General features: G+C 38.9%; 9 protein-coding genes across 9 annotated transcripts; 6 read left to right on the top strand and 3 right to left on the bottom strand.

Moving 5' to 3' along the window:
* Positions 1–344: 344 nt before the first annotated feature.
* Positions 345–2,930, bottom strand: SYF1 (mRNA splicing protein SYF1; the record flags this gene model as incomplete). Its single annotated transcript, XM_033909745.1, has 1 exon — positions 345–2,930. One exon carries the CDS (start codon positions 2,928–2,930, stop codon positions 345–347), a length of 2,586 nt encoding a protein of 861 aa, XP_033765636.1.
* A 260-nt stretch (positions 2,931–3,190) lies between these two features.
* SPAR_D06020 (putative aminopeptidase) lies at positions 3,191–4,315 on the top strand (the record flags this gene model as incomplete). Its single annotated transcript, XM_033909744.1, has 1 exon — positions 3,191–4,315. The coding sequence occupies one exon, from the start codon at positions 3,191–3,193 to the stop codon at positions 4,313–4,315; it is 1,125 nt and encodes a 374-aa protein (XP_033765635.1).
* Positions 4,316–4,646: 331 nt separating this feature from the next.
* On the top strand, positions 4,647–5,735 carry ERD1 (Erd1p; the record flags this gene model as incomplete). The annotated part of the gene is made up of 1 exon (XM_033909743.1): positions 4,647–5,735. One exon carries the CDS (start codon positions 4,647–4,649, stop codon positions 5,733–5,735), a length of 1,089 nt encoding a protein of 362 aa, XP_033765634.1.
* A 191-nt stretch (positions 5,736–5,926) lies between these two features.
* RRP17 (rRNA-processing protein RRP17) lies at positions 5,927–6,634 on the bottom strand (the record flags this gene model as incomplete). The annotated part of the gene is made up of 1 exon (XM_033909742.1): positions 5,927–6,634. The coding sequence occupies one exon, from the start codon at positions 6,632–6,634 to the stop codon at positions 5,927–5,929; it is 708 nt and encodes a 235-aa protein (XP_033765633.1).
* Positions 6,635–6,931: 297 nt separating this feature from the next.
* Positions 6,932–7,957, top strand: DFM1 (Dfm1p; the record flags this gene model as incomplete). Its single annotated transcript, XM_033909741.1, has 1 exon — positions 6,932–7,957. The coding sequence occupies one exon, from the start codon at positions 6,932–6,934 to the stop codon at positions 7,955–7,957; it is 1,026 nt and encodes a 341-aa protein (XP_033765632.1).
* Positions 7,958–8,232: 275 nt separating this feature from the next.
* STE14 (protein-S-isoprenylcysteine carboxyl O-methyltransferase) lies at positions 8,233–8,955 on the top strand (the record flags this gene model as incomplete). Its single annotated transcript, XM_033909740.1, has 1 exon — positions 8,233–8,955. One exon carries the CDS (start codon positions 8,233–8,235, stop codon positions 8,953–8,955), a length of 723 nt encoding a protein of 240 aa, XP_033765631.1.
* A 230-nt stretch (positions 8,956–9,185) lies between these two features.
* SIZ1 (SUMO ligase SIZ1) lies at positions 9,186–11,882 on the bottom strand (the record flags this gene model as incomplete). The annotated part of the gene is made up of 1 exon (XM_033909739.1): positions 9,186–11,882. The coding sequence occupies one exon, from the start codon at positions 11,880–11,882 to the stop codon at positions 9,186–9,188; it is 2,697 nt and encodes an 898-aa protein (XP_033765630.1).
* Positions 11,883–12,439: 557 nt separating this feature from the next.
* Positions 12,440–13,084, top strand: ADE8 (phosphoribosylglycinamide formyltransferase; the record flags this gene model as incomplete). Its single annotated transcript, XM_033909738.1, has 1 exon — positions 12,440–13,084. The coding sequence occupies one exon, from the start codon at positions 12,440–12,442 to the stop codon at positions 13,082–13,084; it is 645 nt and encodes a 214-aa protein (XP_033765629.1).
* Positions 13,085–13,360: 276 nt separating this feature from the next.
* Positions 13,361–17,230, top strand: TRS120 (TRAPPII-specific subunit TRS120; the record flags this gene model as incomplete). The annotated part of the gene is made up of 1 exon (XM_033909737.1): positions 13,361–17,230. The coding sequence occupies one exon, from the start codon at positions 13,361–13,363 to the stop codon at positions 17,228–17,230; it is 3,870 nt and encodes a 1,289-aa protein (XP_033765628.1).
* Between the last annotated feature and the right edge of the window lie 49 nt (positions 17,231–17,279).

The following is a 17,279-nucleotide window of genomic DNA, read 5'->3' as shown; positions in this document are numbered from 1 at the left end:
AAGTGCGGGCTACTCACAGGCAAAGCGAAGTAATAATATCGTATTGGTACAAAGACACCTAAACGTATCCTTGTTTACATTAGCGTCGCTCTCCAATAGGATTATTGGATCATGCTTCATAGTCTGTGAAGCCCTATTACATGATATATATACATATATATATATATTTTGCATACTTAAACCTCAAAGCAGGTACATTATTGGAGCAAAGTTTCACAACCCAAACACCGAGTATGTACGGATGGAAAAAGGAAAAATTGTTGGCTGATCAGTAATCGTGGATGGTTGTAGTAGGAAAGGGCTCTATTTTTCCAAAGATGATGTATGATTTTACATAGTTTATATCATATATCTAGTTCTATTTCATCTGGATTGATTGAACGCGAAGAGGTTGGTTGGATAACAGCGTGCGAGTGGGGAGCATGCGAGGCTGCTGCTGCCACGAAGTTAATGTTTCCTTCCTCCTGGCTAACGCCCTCGGAATCAATTACCATGTCGGAATCCAATAGCTTCTTCATCTTTAACATGTCTTTGTAGGTTTCCTTATCGCCGTGTTTTAACTCGAAATTTTCAAAGCTATCCCATAATTCAGCATTTCTGGATGGAGGAAGAAGCTTCGCACCATAGGCAAGGATTTCACGTGCTCGAATAGTTTCTCCTATAGAGCTTTCGAAATTTGAAAATTTAATCACAAACTCAACAGCTTTAGGATTTGGCAACATTTGGATACACTCTTGGTATAGTTCCCTGGCTACTGATGGACCCAGAGTGGATTCGGCCTTGGAAATACACATTCTCCACAGTTGCAATCTGCTTTCGAGGTGCGTGCTCACACTAACAGCATCTTGTATAGCACCTTTATGTAAGATCTCAATGCACCTCCTAACCAGACCACTTATCCTTTGCTCAAATACGCTATAAGCAATAAAAATCGTCTTACAGTCTATGCCATTTGAACATAGGTTCCCAAGGGCTTTCTCAAACAAGAATCTAATGTGTTCGGGACTCAATGATGACAACCGGTGCGATGTCGCTACTTCTAAATACTCAATCCATAATTCGTATTGAATTTCTGGGGGGAACAGAGGGATCGTTTTCTCATACACCTGGAAACTTTCTACGACTTCGTGATGATTCTGTAAGAGCAACGCAAAATTTTCTGCCATCGCTGGAGTAATCAACTTCAAATCAATAACACTATTGTATGCCATTTTCGTTTTATTGAATATTCTATTAGAGGAGTTTGCATCATTTGGGCAGTAGGCCTCCAGAAAATCAATGTATTTGGACCAAATACGTAGTGAGTTAAATAGGATGGTTTGAGCAGGCACTTTCCTATGCCCGTTATTGTATTTCTCAAGCAAAATACCTGTATTTTTCGGTATATGTAATGCATCTTCAAGGACGGAAACTGCTCTTTCGATCCCTTCTTCATCTAATTCTCTGTCGGCCCAGTTTAGGTAAATCTCTTCCAAATCTTCTATATAAGGATACGGTACCTTCAAAGACTGTGTCCATAACTCCCTCGCTGTGCTAGTTGCATTTGCTCTCCAATACACATCTCCATATGCACACCAGAGTTTACCGAAAGAGCCAGGCGTACTAACTTTTCGGGGATCAATTTTCAGTATAGCTTCTGAATATATGTTACACTTTTCCGCAGATGTTTTCTGTAGAGACACCCTCTTCATCCACGTTTCCACCAAGTTGGGGTCTTGCCTTAGTGAGACATCATTCAAATAGATATCATGTAAGTTAATTAAGGATTCAAATGTCGCCATATGGCCTTGTAGTTTTTCAGCCCAATGTTCTTGCTTAAAGGATTTGCTGTTATTTTCTTTTAGTTCTTCTAGAATAAACTGAGAGCACTGTTGCTCAAAGAGCAAATAGAAATTATAAATACGATCAAAATCACTGTAACTAAGTGTTTGCTGCAAGCTTTTCTTCAGCAAATCACCGCAACTATCGAGCCTTCCGCGAGAGATATAATATTTGGCAAGTGATAGGGTTAAGTAGACCCAGTTATCGGCATATATGCCATTCATTTGACTCATGAATTCCTCATATTGATCGTCTAGACCTAGTTTGTCCAGGCTAATCAAATAATTGAGATTTAATTCAAATGTTAGTTTTGAACTAGGCAGATACCTTTCACTGCTTCCGTCTTGTGACATATATCTTTGGTAGACTGACATGATGGTAACATTGTCTCTAGTTTTCGCAAGAGTTGCGAGCAGTTCATTTTGTTTTTGCTGAGGGGCCACTTTTAGGTATCTTTCTAAAAGCTGTGACGACCAAATGTCACCTCTGCTTTCGCTTCTACTGAGTTCCTCGTTAATGAGGCCTATCTTCGCGAGGCCCTTTACTAAAAGTATATTTATCAATTCAGCTTCATCAGTACTTTCTTCTTCATCTTCTTGAGTTGAATCCAATTGCGTTAAAGGTAAAACTTTCTTTTCCATAAATTTTAAGACAGGATCCCAAATTTTCGGATGCATTTCTCTCTCTACTCTTGTCAAAGATAAATCTAAAGCATGCCTTATCATCGACAAGTCATGTTGTTCAATGGCCAATTCTAAATAGGACGAACATATCCTATCACAATCTTCTACACAGCTCTTGAGGCACCTTTGAAAAAGCCAGAAAATACGTGAAGTTTCGACTACTTCCCTTGTTGATTCCCACTGTATGTAATCTTCCCATATACTTGTATCTGTTACAAATTGCGAACAAAATCTTTCATACAACCACCTAATCTGTTGGTCAGTCCTTCCCTCCTCTTTCCAATATTCGAGATATCTTTTCCATGTTAGGATATTCTGCGGTGTCTTTTGTATTTCGTACTCAAAAGCCACATCTTCATCATTCCTTATAATCTCATCGACGTTTGTCATTACTCCCTTCATTGCACGTATATCAATATGGGACATATGGGTACAGTACCTTTTATGTGCTGAGGTATAAGCTTGGGTTCAATGTGGAGGCCTATACTGACTTTTTTTATCTGTTTCCTTCCCTATCATCTCAACTGAAAAGCTTGTCAGCGCCTTTGCTAAATTATTTCATATTTTCGGACCGCTATAGTAAACTGAGACTTAATATTCAATAATTAACAAGTTCGAAGAAAAAGTGATTCTAAACCATCATCCAGGAAATTGAGTGAGAACAGTAAATCGTGGATTAGCACAAAATGAGGCTACAATCGCTTTTAGTTTGGCTTAATGCAGCAACCATCGCTTGGTCATATCCATATGAACCTTTAAGGGTTTTACAAGTAGGAGAGAATGAAGTAATTAAAGTTCCCGAATCAGAAAAGCTGAACCTGCTAAGAAGAGGTGTCAAATTCTTTGATGTGACCAGACACACTTCTTCCTTACCTTTTTTTAACAAAGAGGAAGAGCCAGTAGTGCCAGTGTATAATTATCCGGCTGAGATATCCAACAAAGAAATCGTGGATGGTTTGATTGAGAACATAGACGAGGAGTCTATGCACAAGAACCTGGCAAAGTTTACAAGTTTTTATACTCGCTACTACAAGTCCGACCATGGATTTGAGTCTGCTGAGTGGTTAGCTGCAACTATCGCCAACATTACGAAAGATATTCCGCAGGATACCTTGACTATTGAACATTTTGATCATAAAGAATGGAAACAATATTCCATTATAGTCCGGATCGCGGGATCTACTACACCAGAGGATATTATAGTAATTGGTTCTCATCAAGATTCCATCAATTTGTTGCTACCATCTATCATGGCAGCTCCAGGTGCAGACGACAATGGATCGGGCACGGTGACTAATATAGAGGCTCTAAGATTATACACTGAATATTTTTTGAAAAGAGAATTCAGACCTAATAATACAGTAGAATTTCACTTCTATTCCGCCGAAGAGGGGGGGTTGTTGGGTTCTCTTGATGTTTTTACAGAGTATGCCAAACAGGAAAAACAAGTCAGAGCGATGCTCCAGCAAGACATGACAGGATATGTACCTGAACCGGAAGATGAACATGTGGGTATTGTGACCGACTACACGACTCCCGCATTAACTGATTTTATAAAACTAATTGTTGACTCGTATCTATCCATTCCTTACAGGGATACAAAATGTGGGTATGCCTGTAGTGATCATGGAAGTGCTACCAGAAACGGATTTCCAGGGTCGTTTGTAATTGAAAGCGAGTTCAAGAAGACGAACAAATATATTCACAGCACCATGGATACTTTGGATAGGTTAAGTCTTGTTCATATGGCGGAGCATACAAAAATTGTATTGGGGGTAATCGTTGAGCTCGGTTCATGGTCTGCTTGGTAAAATTCAGCAATATAAATGTAGTTTTAACATATAACCGATCATACCCTTAGTCTATTGGTGTCATTCCATAATATACATGAACGGATATCGCGTTAATATCCATTTTCCGATTTTTTTTTGGCGTAGTTCGTCATCTGAAAATAACATAATCATTGAAAGGAATAGAATTAGCAGCAAAATACAAGCCAGCGCTAACCGCTTCTGGTTTATTCGCACTATTAATGGCAAAAAATTAACGTGAGCTGGTTACCATATAAATCGTTATAGAATTATCATATATTATTATTATTATAAAGAATTGTCAATTCTGCAATAAGTTGGGTCGCAAAATATGGAGAACAGCGAAGTTAATCCTGAAGGACCTTATCTTTCAACCATACTAAATGTTCCCGCTCCCCAGCGATTTATCGTACTCATAATACTTGCAATTTGGATCTGGACATGGATATTAAGATTTTTCTTGCATAATAATTTGGACATATCCCAAGTCATACTCACCAGGGTACCGCACGATATACGTCCAGGCTATACTCTACAGCAATTACATAGAACAGCTAGAAATTTTGCTTTAAAAATAACAAGGATCATTATGCCGTTCCACTTTGTTACAGTGTTTCTTTTTGAGTTCAAGAATGTAACAGAAGGTCCACTCAAAAATATAGTTTTCATCGTTTATTTTCTACCATTTATTCAATGTGTCATCATATTCTGGTTCCTGTTGAAAGAATGCCATATGATAAAGTATTGCGCCAGGAGATGTCTGTTTATAGAACCTTCACCTCGTACCCTAAGGAATACCTACATTCTAATCTCTGACACGTTGACATCATTTGCGAAACCTCTAATAGACTTTACATTGTTTAGCTCACTGATTTTTAGGGAGCCCTTCACACATTTTGACTTATTTGTAGCACTGTTTCCTGTGCTAGTAAGACTACTACAGTGTCTGAGAGAATACCGTTTACTGCACGATACAACTTTACTATGCAATGCATTGAAATACAGCTGTAACCTTCCTATCCTTTTTTGCACCTGGAAATCAAGAGTGTATGAGGGATCCATCAATAAAGAAAGGCTATATCATATTCAAAGATGGTTCATGCTATTCAATTCTTCCTATACCTTGTTTTGGGATATAAGAATGGACTGGTCATTGGACTCGTTAACTTCTTTAAGATCGAGATCCAAAAGCGCAGTCACATTAAAGAAAAAAATGTACCATTCCGCAATTGTTATTGACTTCTTACTGAGATTTTGGTGGCTATGGGTATATATATTCCAAAATTTGAAGTTAGCAGCCGCTGATAGCGACTACATTTTTTTCCAAGGCGAAATACAGTATTTCGAAGTAATTAGAAGAGGCATATGGGTCATTTTCAAATTGGACGCAGAGTATTACGTCAAGTTCACAAGCAAATGATGTGTTGGAGAATTATTATAGAAATTATACAAGCTGTGTAGTATTCATTCCATTTGCTCCGTGGAATGGTCTATGCGATATATTACATATAGTAAACAAAAGTACATATGTACATTACATACTTTTCAAAAATCAAACACTGTCCGAGCATCAAGAAACCACAGATTGTACCCTATGGTGATATGACTGCATCATCTCCTACGCTTATTATCGTTTGCCTTCCTTTGGTTTATTCTTCGCTCATTTTTGGTCAAATATCTAAACTTCTTTACCTTTTGCTTCTTTTTTTGCTTCTCATCCACGCCCAAAAACTTAGCGTATTTGGTGGCTCTATTTATGCTTTGGTTAAGTACTTTTTCTGCCTTTTCTAATTTGACATTATTCAGATGGGCTAAATATTCGAAATTATCATTGGGCTCCAATGTTTCCAATTCAACAGTAGTTGAGTCGTCATATATTTCTGTGATGGCTCCTTTCTTCAAAATAGGCTTCACGCTACGCTCATTACTGTTGTTATCACCGTTCTCCTTATCGGAATCAAACCCGTGCCAGGATTCATCAGATTCTACCTGGAAGCCGTCTGTCTTATCATTTTTCGCATCCTCTATCTCAGCTTCCAAGTTCAAACTCTCTTTAAACGTCTTTAACTGTTCTTCCATCACCTCTTTCCGTTCCTGGCGAACCTTCTGTCTTTCTTCAATTCTCCTAAGCCTTTCCTGCTCCTTAATAAACTCTTGAGCCTTCTTTTGTCTTTGAAGCTTTCTCTTATGAAATCCAGTCAAATAATCCAAACGGGAATCCTTGTCAAACGTTACCTCATCGGTACCGAATTTCTTCGATTGCTTTGTAGCATAGTTTTTACCTCTTGTAAGTATCTGTCTATTGGTGTGAACGGCCATAGCAAAAATCGAAGAACTTTTATTCACCTCTCTTGATCTCGAGCAACCACCGAGCAGCTTGAACTTTACAACTCTTTTTTTTTTCTACTATTCTCTACTGCTTTGCAGGATCGATCCTCATCACATTTGAAATTTTTCAAATATGATGAGTCCTCGCTTACCCGTACGCGCTCATGAAATCGTGTCCTCTTCAATAGAAGACGAGAGTGTCAACCAAAGAATATAAGAGAAAGCGTGAGAGATTATCAGCGAAGTCCGTGTTTCCAGATCAAACCGAAAGCTTATCTCGAGGTAAAAATGGCAGGTCCAAGAAATGTGCGTACACTACATGGAAACGGAGACCGTAATAATGATGTGATGGGCCCAAAAGAATTCTGGTTAAGCATCCCCCCAATAACAAGAACGTTGTTTACTCTAGCGATCGTAATGACAATCGTCGGCCGATTAAATCTAGTGAGTCCGTGGAATTTCATTTATGTCTGGAATTGGACATTCAAGAAGGCTCAGGTATGGAGACTTCTCACTTCTTGTCTCATTCTTTCCTCTCGTGCCATGCCCGCGCTTATGGAACTCTATAGTATTTATGACAGGTCCTCACAGTTGGAAAGAGGGCATTTTGGCCCTGGTTTGTCTAATAGACGGGGACCAATGGTTACAGTAGACTATGCCTACTACCTATGCTTTTGTATACTAACTATTATTACGGCAGCTACAATCCTCTATGGATCCGACTACCCTGTTGTACTCACGTCTGGGCTCATATCGTGCATTACATACACTTGGTCGATAGACAACGCCAACGTACAGATCATGTTTTATGGTTTAATCCCCGTTTGGGGGAAGTATTTCCCCTTGATTCAATTGTTCATCTCTTTCGTTTTTAATGAGGGTGATTTCGTAATCTCATTAATCGGTTTTACCACAGGATACCTTTACGCATGTTTAGATACCCGTACTCTGGGTCCAATATGGGGGATGATATCTAGAAAGGCTGATACAAACTACGGAATCTTGCCCAATGGGAAATTCCCAACTCCATGGTGGTTCACCAGTCTGTATGCTCGCATAATGGGTGCCCGTAGTGGACCGACAACGCCAAGCAACAATTTTGTCAATGTACCACCAGCGCAAAGTGAAACAAGAACTTTTAGTGGAAGAGGCCAAAGATTGGGTACGGCCCCCGCAACACTGTCTCGAACCAGCGGCGCAGATTCAGGCAGGACATCTGGAAGTCAATTAAGAAGTGGTTCATCCAATTTGAACCAATTTCAAGGCCGTGGTCAACGAGTGGGACAAACAAACAGTGCATCCGACTCACAATAATACTTTCCTTATTTCTATATACTTTGCCATTCATTATATACATTAAGAGAGTTTGACATCGTATTTTGGTTGGCATGGCAACAATCTGATACTGAAACATCACTCAAGACGAATATACCAATAAGCCGTTGTGGTAAAACAATTCTTTACATGATACTAGTGCATTGAAAAATTTTCGGATTGCTATATTATATAAGGAAGGTCATGCTCGATTCCAAAGTAGCAACTCTTTTATTTATCCTCTTCTTTTATTGTGGCCTCTAGTTCTGAGCACAATGCACCAAGACCTCACAGATGACGAGCATGAGTATCCAGATATCAGACGCAATCCGCTGCACGAGGTGACCATGACTTCATACATACTAGGGATTCTTCTGGGTATATTTGTAGGCCTTTTCCCACAAATCAGATTCAAAAATTTTAATCTTTTCATTATTGCCCTCTCCTTATTCCATTTTCTGGAGTATTATATTACAGCTAAGTATAACCCTCTCAAGGTACATTCAGAGTCATTTCTTTTAAACAATGGGAAAAGTTACATGGCAGCGCATTCCTTTGCCATTCTGGAGTGTCTTATAGAGAGTCTTCTCTTTCCTAACCTGAAAACTTTCAGCTATTCTCGAGCTACCAAGCTCTGTACCATACTTGGATGTCTTCTGGTTATTCTGGGACAATATACTAGAACTATTGCCATGCATACTGCGGGGCATTCTTTTTCACACATTGTGAAGACCAAGAAGGAGTCCGACCATGTTTTAGTGAAAACCGGAATTTATTCATGGTCAAGGCATCCGAGTTATCTTGGGTTCTTTTGGTGGGCCATTGGCACTCAGCTGCTTCTTCTGAATCCCATATCATTGGTTATTTTCATTTCTGTGCTTTGGAAATTTTTCAATGACAGGATTCGTGTGGAAGAAAAATACTTAATAGAGTTCTTTGGTACAGAATACATAGACTACAAGAGTAAAGTTGGTGTTGGAATACCGTTGGTGTATTAGTAACAGCGGTCTTAATTATGATCGGATTTCCGTGTTATGTAAGAATTTGTCTAATTTTGTTGAATCTATATGTAATAGTGAATGCTAAGAGGATACAGACAGTGATATTGCCTTCCGAGTCTTGAGAAGAAGGAGACATTCTTCTTTTGAACAAAAACCATAGAAAATGAAGTTAAAAAGAAAAATCTCATAAAAGAAACAGATTAAACTGCTCTTTTTTGACGTCGTTTTTAATCATCGTTGGATTTCTTTCCATAACCCTGCGTTTTCCATGCTCCCATTATGGGTCCACTTGGTGTTGTAGAAGCATTAGAAAGCTGTCTTTTTTGAGGCAGGACATTAGAATAAGGTCTTCTTGGAATGAATGGATTCACAATGAGCCTGGACTTCTGCAATGGTATGGTTGCGCCGCTGGGAGGGTTGGTACCCGTAACAGTGGTTTCGTTGTTTATCCGAGGAAGTACAGACTTATTGGAACAGACTTGAATTGGGACGTTGGGAGGCAACGTTGGAAGTACAGGCATCGAAACTTGTCGCCCAGTTTCATTTCTCGCGGTTGGATCTGTTGTTGGTAAAGAGTTGTTTCTTTGATTTAGGCCATTATTCGACAAAATAGTTGCCCCACGCAATTTTGAGGCAGAAAATTTTGTAGCATTTAAACGTGAATCATCGAATGTCGCATTCACGGCGGAAGGAAACGAAATATCTCTATACTGTTCACGTGGTGGGAAAACTGAAGATTCTTGATGCTGGACAAATGGATCTGTTGTCGATGTAGGATGATTGTTGGTATTTATGAGAGGCCTTATGATCGTTTTATTGGCAACGATAGATCCCCCGGGATCTAAAGAACTCATTCTTATTACGGGAGGTGTACTTAGAGCGCTCGAGCTTGCGTTTGAAGCGGTGTTTCTTGGCGTAGGGGATGATAAGCTAACGTCGGGAGAAATTAAGTGAGAGGAATTAGCAACACCAGAAACGTTTAAAGGCGTCTTTCCTAGTATGTTCGGCAATTGTCTCCCAATGTAGCTGGAACTGTTCCCAAGATGCTCAGAAATAACCCTATTCGTTATCGGAGTTGTAGTTTCTGAAGCAGTGATGTTATAACTTTTCGGATCCAGAGTTTTTGACGGTACACTTGCACTTTTTTGAGTAAGGGGATCTGTATTAGTATTTCCAAGGTGGTTGCTAGCTATGTCCGCCATAAGCCGATCATCATCATCATCATCATCATCATCATCATCATCATTGGCGTAATTATCCTTCTTGTTGTTTTTATTATAATGATTATTGACATTATTACTGTAATTGTTATGATTATGATTATTACTATTATTATTTTTATTATTACGACTATCATTATTTTTGATACTATTATTATTATTTTGATTATTATTATTATTATCACTAAAACCGTTGCTATCATCATGGTTATCAGTAATATGAGGGTTACTTCCATTTGGTTCGTCATCATCACTGTCCAAATTTATGATAATTGGCTCACTAGGACGTGAAGAAACACAAGGATGGTCGGATACTGAAGTACTTTTCTCCGGGCTTCTAGCGCCATCATTACTGTCACTATCGCTGTCATCCTCATCTTCGAAGATGGCTGTCCATTTACCATCAGATGTCAATTCTACTTGTTCAACGTTTTCTTGACAGTTTTGTAGGATGTCATCAACGAATTCAGAAATTGCTAAATTTTCCAAAGCTATGTCAATTTGACATACTGGACACTGCCACGTAGGAATTTGTAGTTGGGAGTGTAGGAACCATAATGCATCAAAACATTGTAAGTGCTTACAATTTATTGATTTTGAAGGATATTTCATTCTTGTGTACGAAATTGGACATTGAAGACTCATGATGGTAGAGGTTGTTGTCAACCCCATTTCTTCATCTTCTCTGAATGTTTTTTTCAAGTAAAGTAACGTGGCTTGTTTAATAATTTTTGGATGCTGTAAAACTTTATTCAGGAGTTGCTCCGGGGTGATCATTTCCACAATGTACCCAAACAACTTGTATTCTTTAGTGGTGAAGGCATATATCAGCTCAACATTGTTTTGTTGGGTATAAGGCTTGATATGAGGCGTTAAATCCGCTGGCTTAGCTGTTCCTGGCTTACTTTTGAAACCTCTTATGTTATCTTTGATCTGAACGTTATTGAATCTTAATTCGTTTGGGAAGGGAAACTGGATGGGTTCATTACCTCGAGATCCCAATGGATTAACCATCCCAGAAAATAAGTATAGCCTGTGTTTGCTATTCGGGCTAGTCAACAGATTATGATCCGCTTTGGACAATTTAAATTTCGCAGAACACATACCTCTACCACCTGTGACTTCCACATTCAGCACTAATTCGGGAATTAGTCTTTGTATTTTGTAAAATGGCGATTCTTTGAAATGGATTGTCGGTACAGCAAGAGATGAAGAAGAGGCTTCAGGATTTGCTGGTGGTACCCGAGATGTGGCAGATGTGCTAGACGTTTTCCGCCGTTGCGTGGGTGACTGCCTAATAACGGAGGGTGATTGCGGTTGCGCCGTGGAAGGCCCTACCATAGAACGTACTGTGATAGCACTCAGTGGGGTACCTTTCCTTAGAGCGTTCCAAAGATCTTTGTAAACAGGCAAAGGTTCATTCTTTCTAATCCTTTCTATCAAAAATTTAACGGCTTGGACTCTATAGGGATCAGACTTGCCTACTACTATGGCGTTCTGCAAAAAATTCCTGATAAGGTCCTGTAAAACAGCCTTCCGACCCGAAACTGGGAATGATACAGACCTGCAAATGTCCTTCAATTCGGATACTTTCAGTAGTTCCATCAGCGTGATGGTTTCTTCCACCTCGTTTCTCAGTTCATTAGTCGGTTCCCTATCAGGCCCAGGCGTATCATCATCCCAATAGTCCTCTAGATTTATCATTAAAACAGAGTGAATGCTTTTCTGAGGGAGTATATAAGGCACTCAACTGTTTGATTTGGATTCTTCTTTGCTTATGTAAATATGAATGGATTTCACTCAATCTTTCCTATTCATATTGAAGATGATACACTTTTGAACTTCCCATCGGTGTGGTGAATGGGTGTATCGATATGCTATAGCTCAGGTGACGCATAGGGGCCGTTTGGTGCAAGAATGACCGTCCTATTCAGAAAAAAAAAGTATTCCTTTAAAACAGGAGAAGTCATTCTGCTGGCCCTATAGTGCCACTTCTGATGGTAGTTTAAAGTACACTTTATTCCAACATCGAAGATAGATTCGCCAGAAAAAAAAATGCGTCTGTGAGGATTCGAATGAGTGACTCGTGGCTAGTGACTCTGACTCGTTTTTTATTGCAGCAAGAGGAAGTTATATAGAGTGGATTGTGAAGAGAAGACACTTCTAAGTTGCGTAGAGCTTCTAGCCTCAAAGTTTGATGTTTCAACTTGCAAAAGAGGGCAGGTGAGAACCAAGATAGATCATTAATCTCTCCGGAAGCTATGGCCAGAATTGTCGTATTAATATCGGGCTCCGGTTCCAACTTGCAGGCCTTGATCGATGCCCAAAAGCAGGGCCAATTAGGCGATGATGCTCATATTACTTCTGTTATATCTTCCAGCAAGAAGGCATACGGGTTGACTAGGGCAGCTGACAACAATATTCCCACAAAGGTCTGTTCGCTATATCCATATACGAAAGGTATTGCGAAGGAGGACAAGGTCGCAAGGGCCAAAGCGAGAATCCAGTTTGAGAACGACCTTGCAAAGTTGGTGCTCGAGGAAAAGCCAGACGTTATCATCTGTGCGGGCTGGTTGTTGATCCTTGGATCTACATTCTTAAGCCAACTGCAGTCTGTGCCAATACTAAATCTACATCCAGCGCTACCAGGTTGCTTCGATGGTACCACACATGCAATTGAGATGGCATGGCGCAAGTGCCAGGACGAGAACAAGCCTTTGACAGCGGGATGCATGGTGCACTATGTCATCGAAGAGGTCGACAAAGGCGAGCCATTGGTGGTGAAAAAGCTAGAAATCATACCCGGCGAAGAAACACTAGAGCAGTACGAGCAAAGAGTGCATGATGCTGAGCACGTCGCAATCGTAGACGCCACCTATAAGGTTTTGCAGCAGCTTCAAAAATAAGAATAGTTTCGTGGTTCGTACTTTATGTTGGCATTCTCTTCAAGTGAGGCGCGAAACTTCTCGCGTCGTAAATCATGATACCTGATTTGTGACAAAAAGATCCTAAGGTTTCGAATAAAATGTATGTAAATATGTGTAATTATATATGAATGTGCATGTGTAAACGCTCAAGGGTGCTGTTGCAGAAATAAAAGCAGACCAGCTTATAATTCAAACGGTTTTGCATACAACTGGTTAAGGTGCGGCTTACAACCTGTTACAGGGGAGAAAAAAACCATGAACATTCTTAAGCATTTCCCAAGCTATGTTGGCCCGTCTAAGATTAGGACTTTGGTAATACCAATTGGCCATTGGACGCGAAAAGAGTTTAATGATGCAGTACAGAAACTTTCTGAGTTCAACGAGATTTATTTATCCGATGTAACGCCCATCGACAGTCCTATCTTCACACCGCAAGGCTTCCCTCATGGGAAGTTATTTTTCGAATTCTTAACCATAGATCATGATGATGCATTGGAATTGTTTCTTTATGATTTTGAGCCGTTTCGGAAAACATTTGTCATTATTGGGCTGGTGAATGATGGCAGTGACCCCTTGGCAAATTTGAATTTCATGAAGGAGAAGTACCCAACTTTAATTTCACCAAATTTGGTGTATGCTTCATCTCCACCCACTAAAGAGCTTGAGCAAGTCATAGATACTATGGAAAATGTATTCGTGTCTTCACCAGATATGCAGAAAAACATAGAGACGATTATGTGTGACATAGCAAGAAACTTTCTAACCGCATTGAACAACTATTACTCTTCGTATAAGCATGTTACTTTGAGGTCACCGGGTGCGATCGGTGGGAACTCGGTACTGAAAACAACTCTAATAAGACAAAACAACTACACACCTTCATCATCCACCGCATCCATGTCAGTAGTACAATCCTCTGTCTCAAGTTTATCGAAGGCAGGCTCAGTTACCACTACTTCCAAGAGATTATCTTCTTTTGAGATGACCACCAATAGTTTAAAAAGATCTGCTTCTTTAAAGCTAGCTACCACGCTTTCCACATCTGAGAATAGGGCTCAACAAAAGTCACTGGGCAGACAATTAAAAATTTTGGGGAATTTCCAATTGCTGGCAGGAAGGTACGTTGATGCGCTGAACAGTTTTGTTGATGCCATTACAATTTTATACAAGGTGCGTGACTACTTGTGGTTGGGTTCTGCTCTTGACGGTATTTCCATCTGCTTTTTACTTCTATCTTACCTCGGTTTGTCATACCAGATTCCACAAATCGTGAGTCTCATTTGCCCTGTGGAAAAACTCAATATTGAAGCTAGTTCAACCGGCCTTTCACCCGTAGATTCCAATAATAAAGCCACAGCGAGTACGACAACATCAAGTACGCCTAGGAACAGCATATCTATAGCCGCTATGCAGTCTCCTAGAAATTCCATTATGTCTTTGTCTGCTCCGGCATTAAATATCGATGTTGAGAATATCAATCTCCCGTTATTGATTAAATGCATATCTGACAAAGTCTTGTACTACTACGATTTGAGTTTAATGCACAATAGTGAATATGCTCCGCAAGTAGTTTATTGTGAATCTTTACTGAAGACTTTAACTTTTATGACCTCGTGCTATAAAAGTTCAGAGTTTTCAAAGGATGTTTTAGACACTATTGTGAAAAACCAACATAGGCCCTTATCAGCTATTCCTAGTAGTCCCATATTTCCAAGATTTGAAATTTACTTCTACAGCAATAAATTATTTGAGTTACAATTGAAGGAAATGCAAGTTGAGGCGCAAGTAAAAATCTACTCTACAATGGCAGAGGTTTATAGCCTTTTGGGATACAAAAGAAAGCAATTATTTGTGTTGAGGTTATTGATGGTGGCCCTTTTGGCAACTCCAAATAAGATAGCATGGCATCCTGACTACAGAACTATAATTAATACCATCATGGAACTGCTTGATATCAACGAAAGAGGGGCTAAAATTAACGTAGATGACCCATCTCAATCTAGTTGGTCTATTCTACAGAAAAAGATTCTACAACTCTGCATTAAAGTCTCAAGAAAAATCAATGACTTCGAATACGTCGCTAAGTTCAGCTCCATATTAATTACGAAATATACGCACCTGTTAAATCAACCAGAACAAGATACCTTACTCAGAGAATATATTCAGCCCTCAATCACCAACGAGTCTATCACACGTTATTGGGATCCTTTCCTTCTGCGGGAAATTGTTATAAATAGAATATTGGATGGTGACCCTACCTCAAATGAAATCCCATTAGAATCGGATATAAGCAGCCTTGAAACTCCAAAAAGTAAGCAAAAGTCACAGGATATTAATCCGCAGGAAGTTTTTAATCCTTTCAAACGAGTTCAACCAACTTCATTTATTTCAAACAACAATACCAAGCTTCCTACTTTAGTGTTTTTAGTTGGTGATAGGGCGGAATTCACTTGCAGAGTACAGAATCCTTTCAAATTTGACTTTACAATCAATGACATCCAATTAGATGAGGAAATATCCGAATTTTGTGAGATCGACAGAAAGGCTGTAAGATATTCAGGACCATATAATGTTAAGGCTGAGTCTATAAGATCTATTACGCTGCCTTTAATTATTAAAAGACCAACATACAAAAAAACCTACCAAATTTCGTCCCTAAAAATCTCCGTCTTAAAACTACCGCCTCAGAAATTTGATATTATAAAAGATTCTAGAAAGTCGAATCTTGTTGAAAAAGAGGCTGAATACAACAAATGCATATACGGAAAATTAAGAATTAAAATTTTGCCTGAACAACCACAATTAGAGTTATTGAGTACTTCCAAGATGACAAGAAACTCATGGATGATGTTAGATGGTACCAAAACAGATTTTCATATAACGGTGAGAAATAAATCGCTGAGTTGTACAATAGATCATGTGAAGATCATATCAATGAACAATATTGAGCAAATGTTAAAACCTGACTATTGGAAAAAAATGCCGCCAGATGATTTGTACATCATGGAAAAACAACTAGATTGGCTTTCTAAGTCTTGCGTACGTATTGTTAAAGTGCCAACGGTAATCAAACCGAATGAAACCATCACGTTTGACTTGGAATTAGATAACACTGCTGTTCCATTTAACTTTACCGGATTTGATTTATTGATTGAATATGGTATGAGCGCTGCTGAGGAATCCTGCATTTATTTGAAAAAGTTATCAATACCCTATGAAGTGACATTAAGAAGAACTATTGAGGTACCAAGTATGGACATCATTCCGCTAAATGAACTCTTCAGCTCACAAGTTGAAAATGTTGATTGGATTGAGTACGTAATGGACAAAATACGTGCGGACACTAACCTTCACCCTAGCGATTTTATACTGTTATTATTGGACTTTAGGAATTCTTGGATTGATGGAATAAAGTTAAATGTTCAATTTGAAGATTTCAACAGTAATGAGTATCATGTAGAAGCAAGCCATACCTCGAGAATTATTGTTCCTATTAGAAAAATCGATTACAAAAGATACAATTTTGAGAATACGCCTATACCAAGAATTTATCCCGGCCGGCAATTTATTCAAAGTGGTTTGAACGAGGAACAGACCATAGAAATGAGACAAAAATTTTGGTGTCGCGAACATATTATTTCAAGGCTTAAATGTAATTGGAAATTAACCACAGACCAATCTGTGACAGGTTCGGTAGATTTCAATAAGTTCATAGAGAAGTTTGATCACAAGATGGTCTACACGATATACCCTGGGAGATTATTTTATGGAGTGCAGCTATTGCTTGATGAACCAAAAGTCAAAGTAGGAGAAAGAACGAACTTGAAAATATTGGCGGAGCCAACCAGCTCATGTAGAAGAAAACAAAATTCAACTATAAACTTCTTAGATATTGTGATCCTCGATAGCAAGACATCAAAACTGTTACCAAGATCGAACAGACGAATTTTGTATAATGGTTCATTAACTAAACCAATTAGTACAGCCAAGACTTCAGAAATTAACTTGGAAATTATTCCAATTGAAAGAGGCCGGTACGAATTTAGCGTTTGCATTTCCAAATCAAATAACCAAGATGGAATTATCCAATTCGATTCCGAAAGCGTTAATTTGTCTGTTATTTAGTATCAAATGCATTTCTATAAGCTATAATATAGAATATAGAGAAAATAAA

This window comes from Saccharomyces paradoxus, chromosome IV (genome assembly GCF_002079055.1).
Source record: "Saccharomyces paradoxus chromosome IV, complete sequence".
NCBI classification, from domain to species: Eukaryota; Fungi; Ascomycota; class Saccharomycetes; order Saccharomycetales; family Saccharomycetaceae; genus Saccharomyces; species Saccharomyces paradoxus.
Note: the sequence above shows the minus strand (reverse complement) of the source record. Positions and strands in the feature narration are given on the sequence as shown.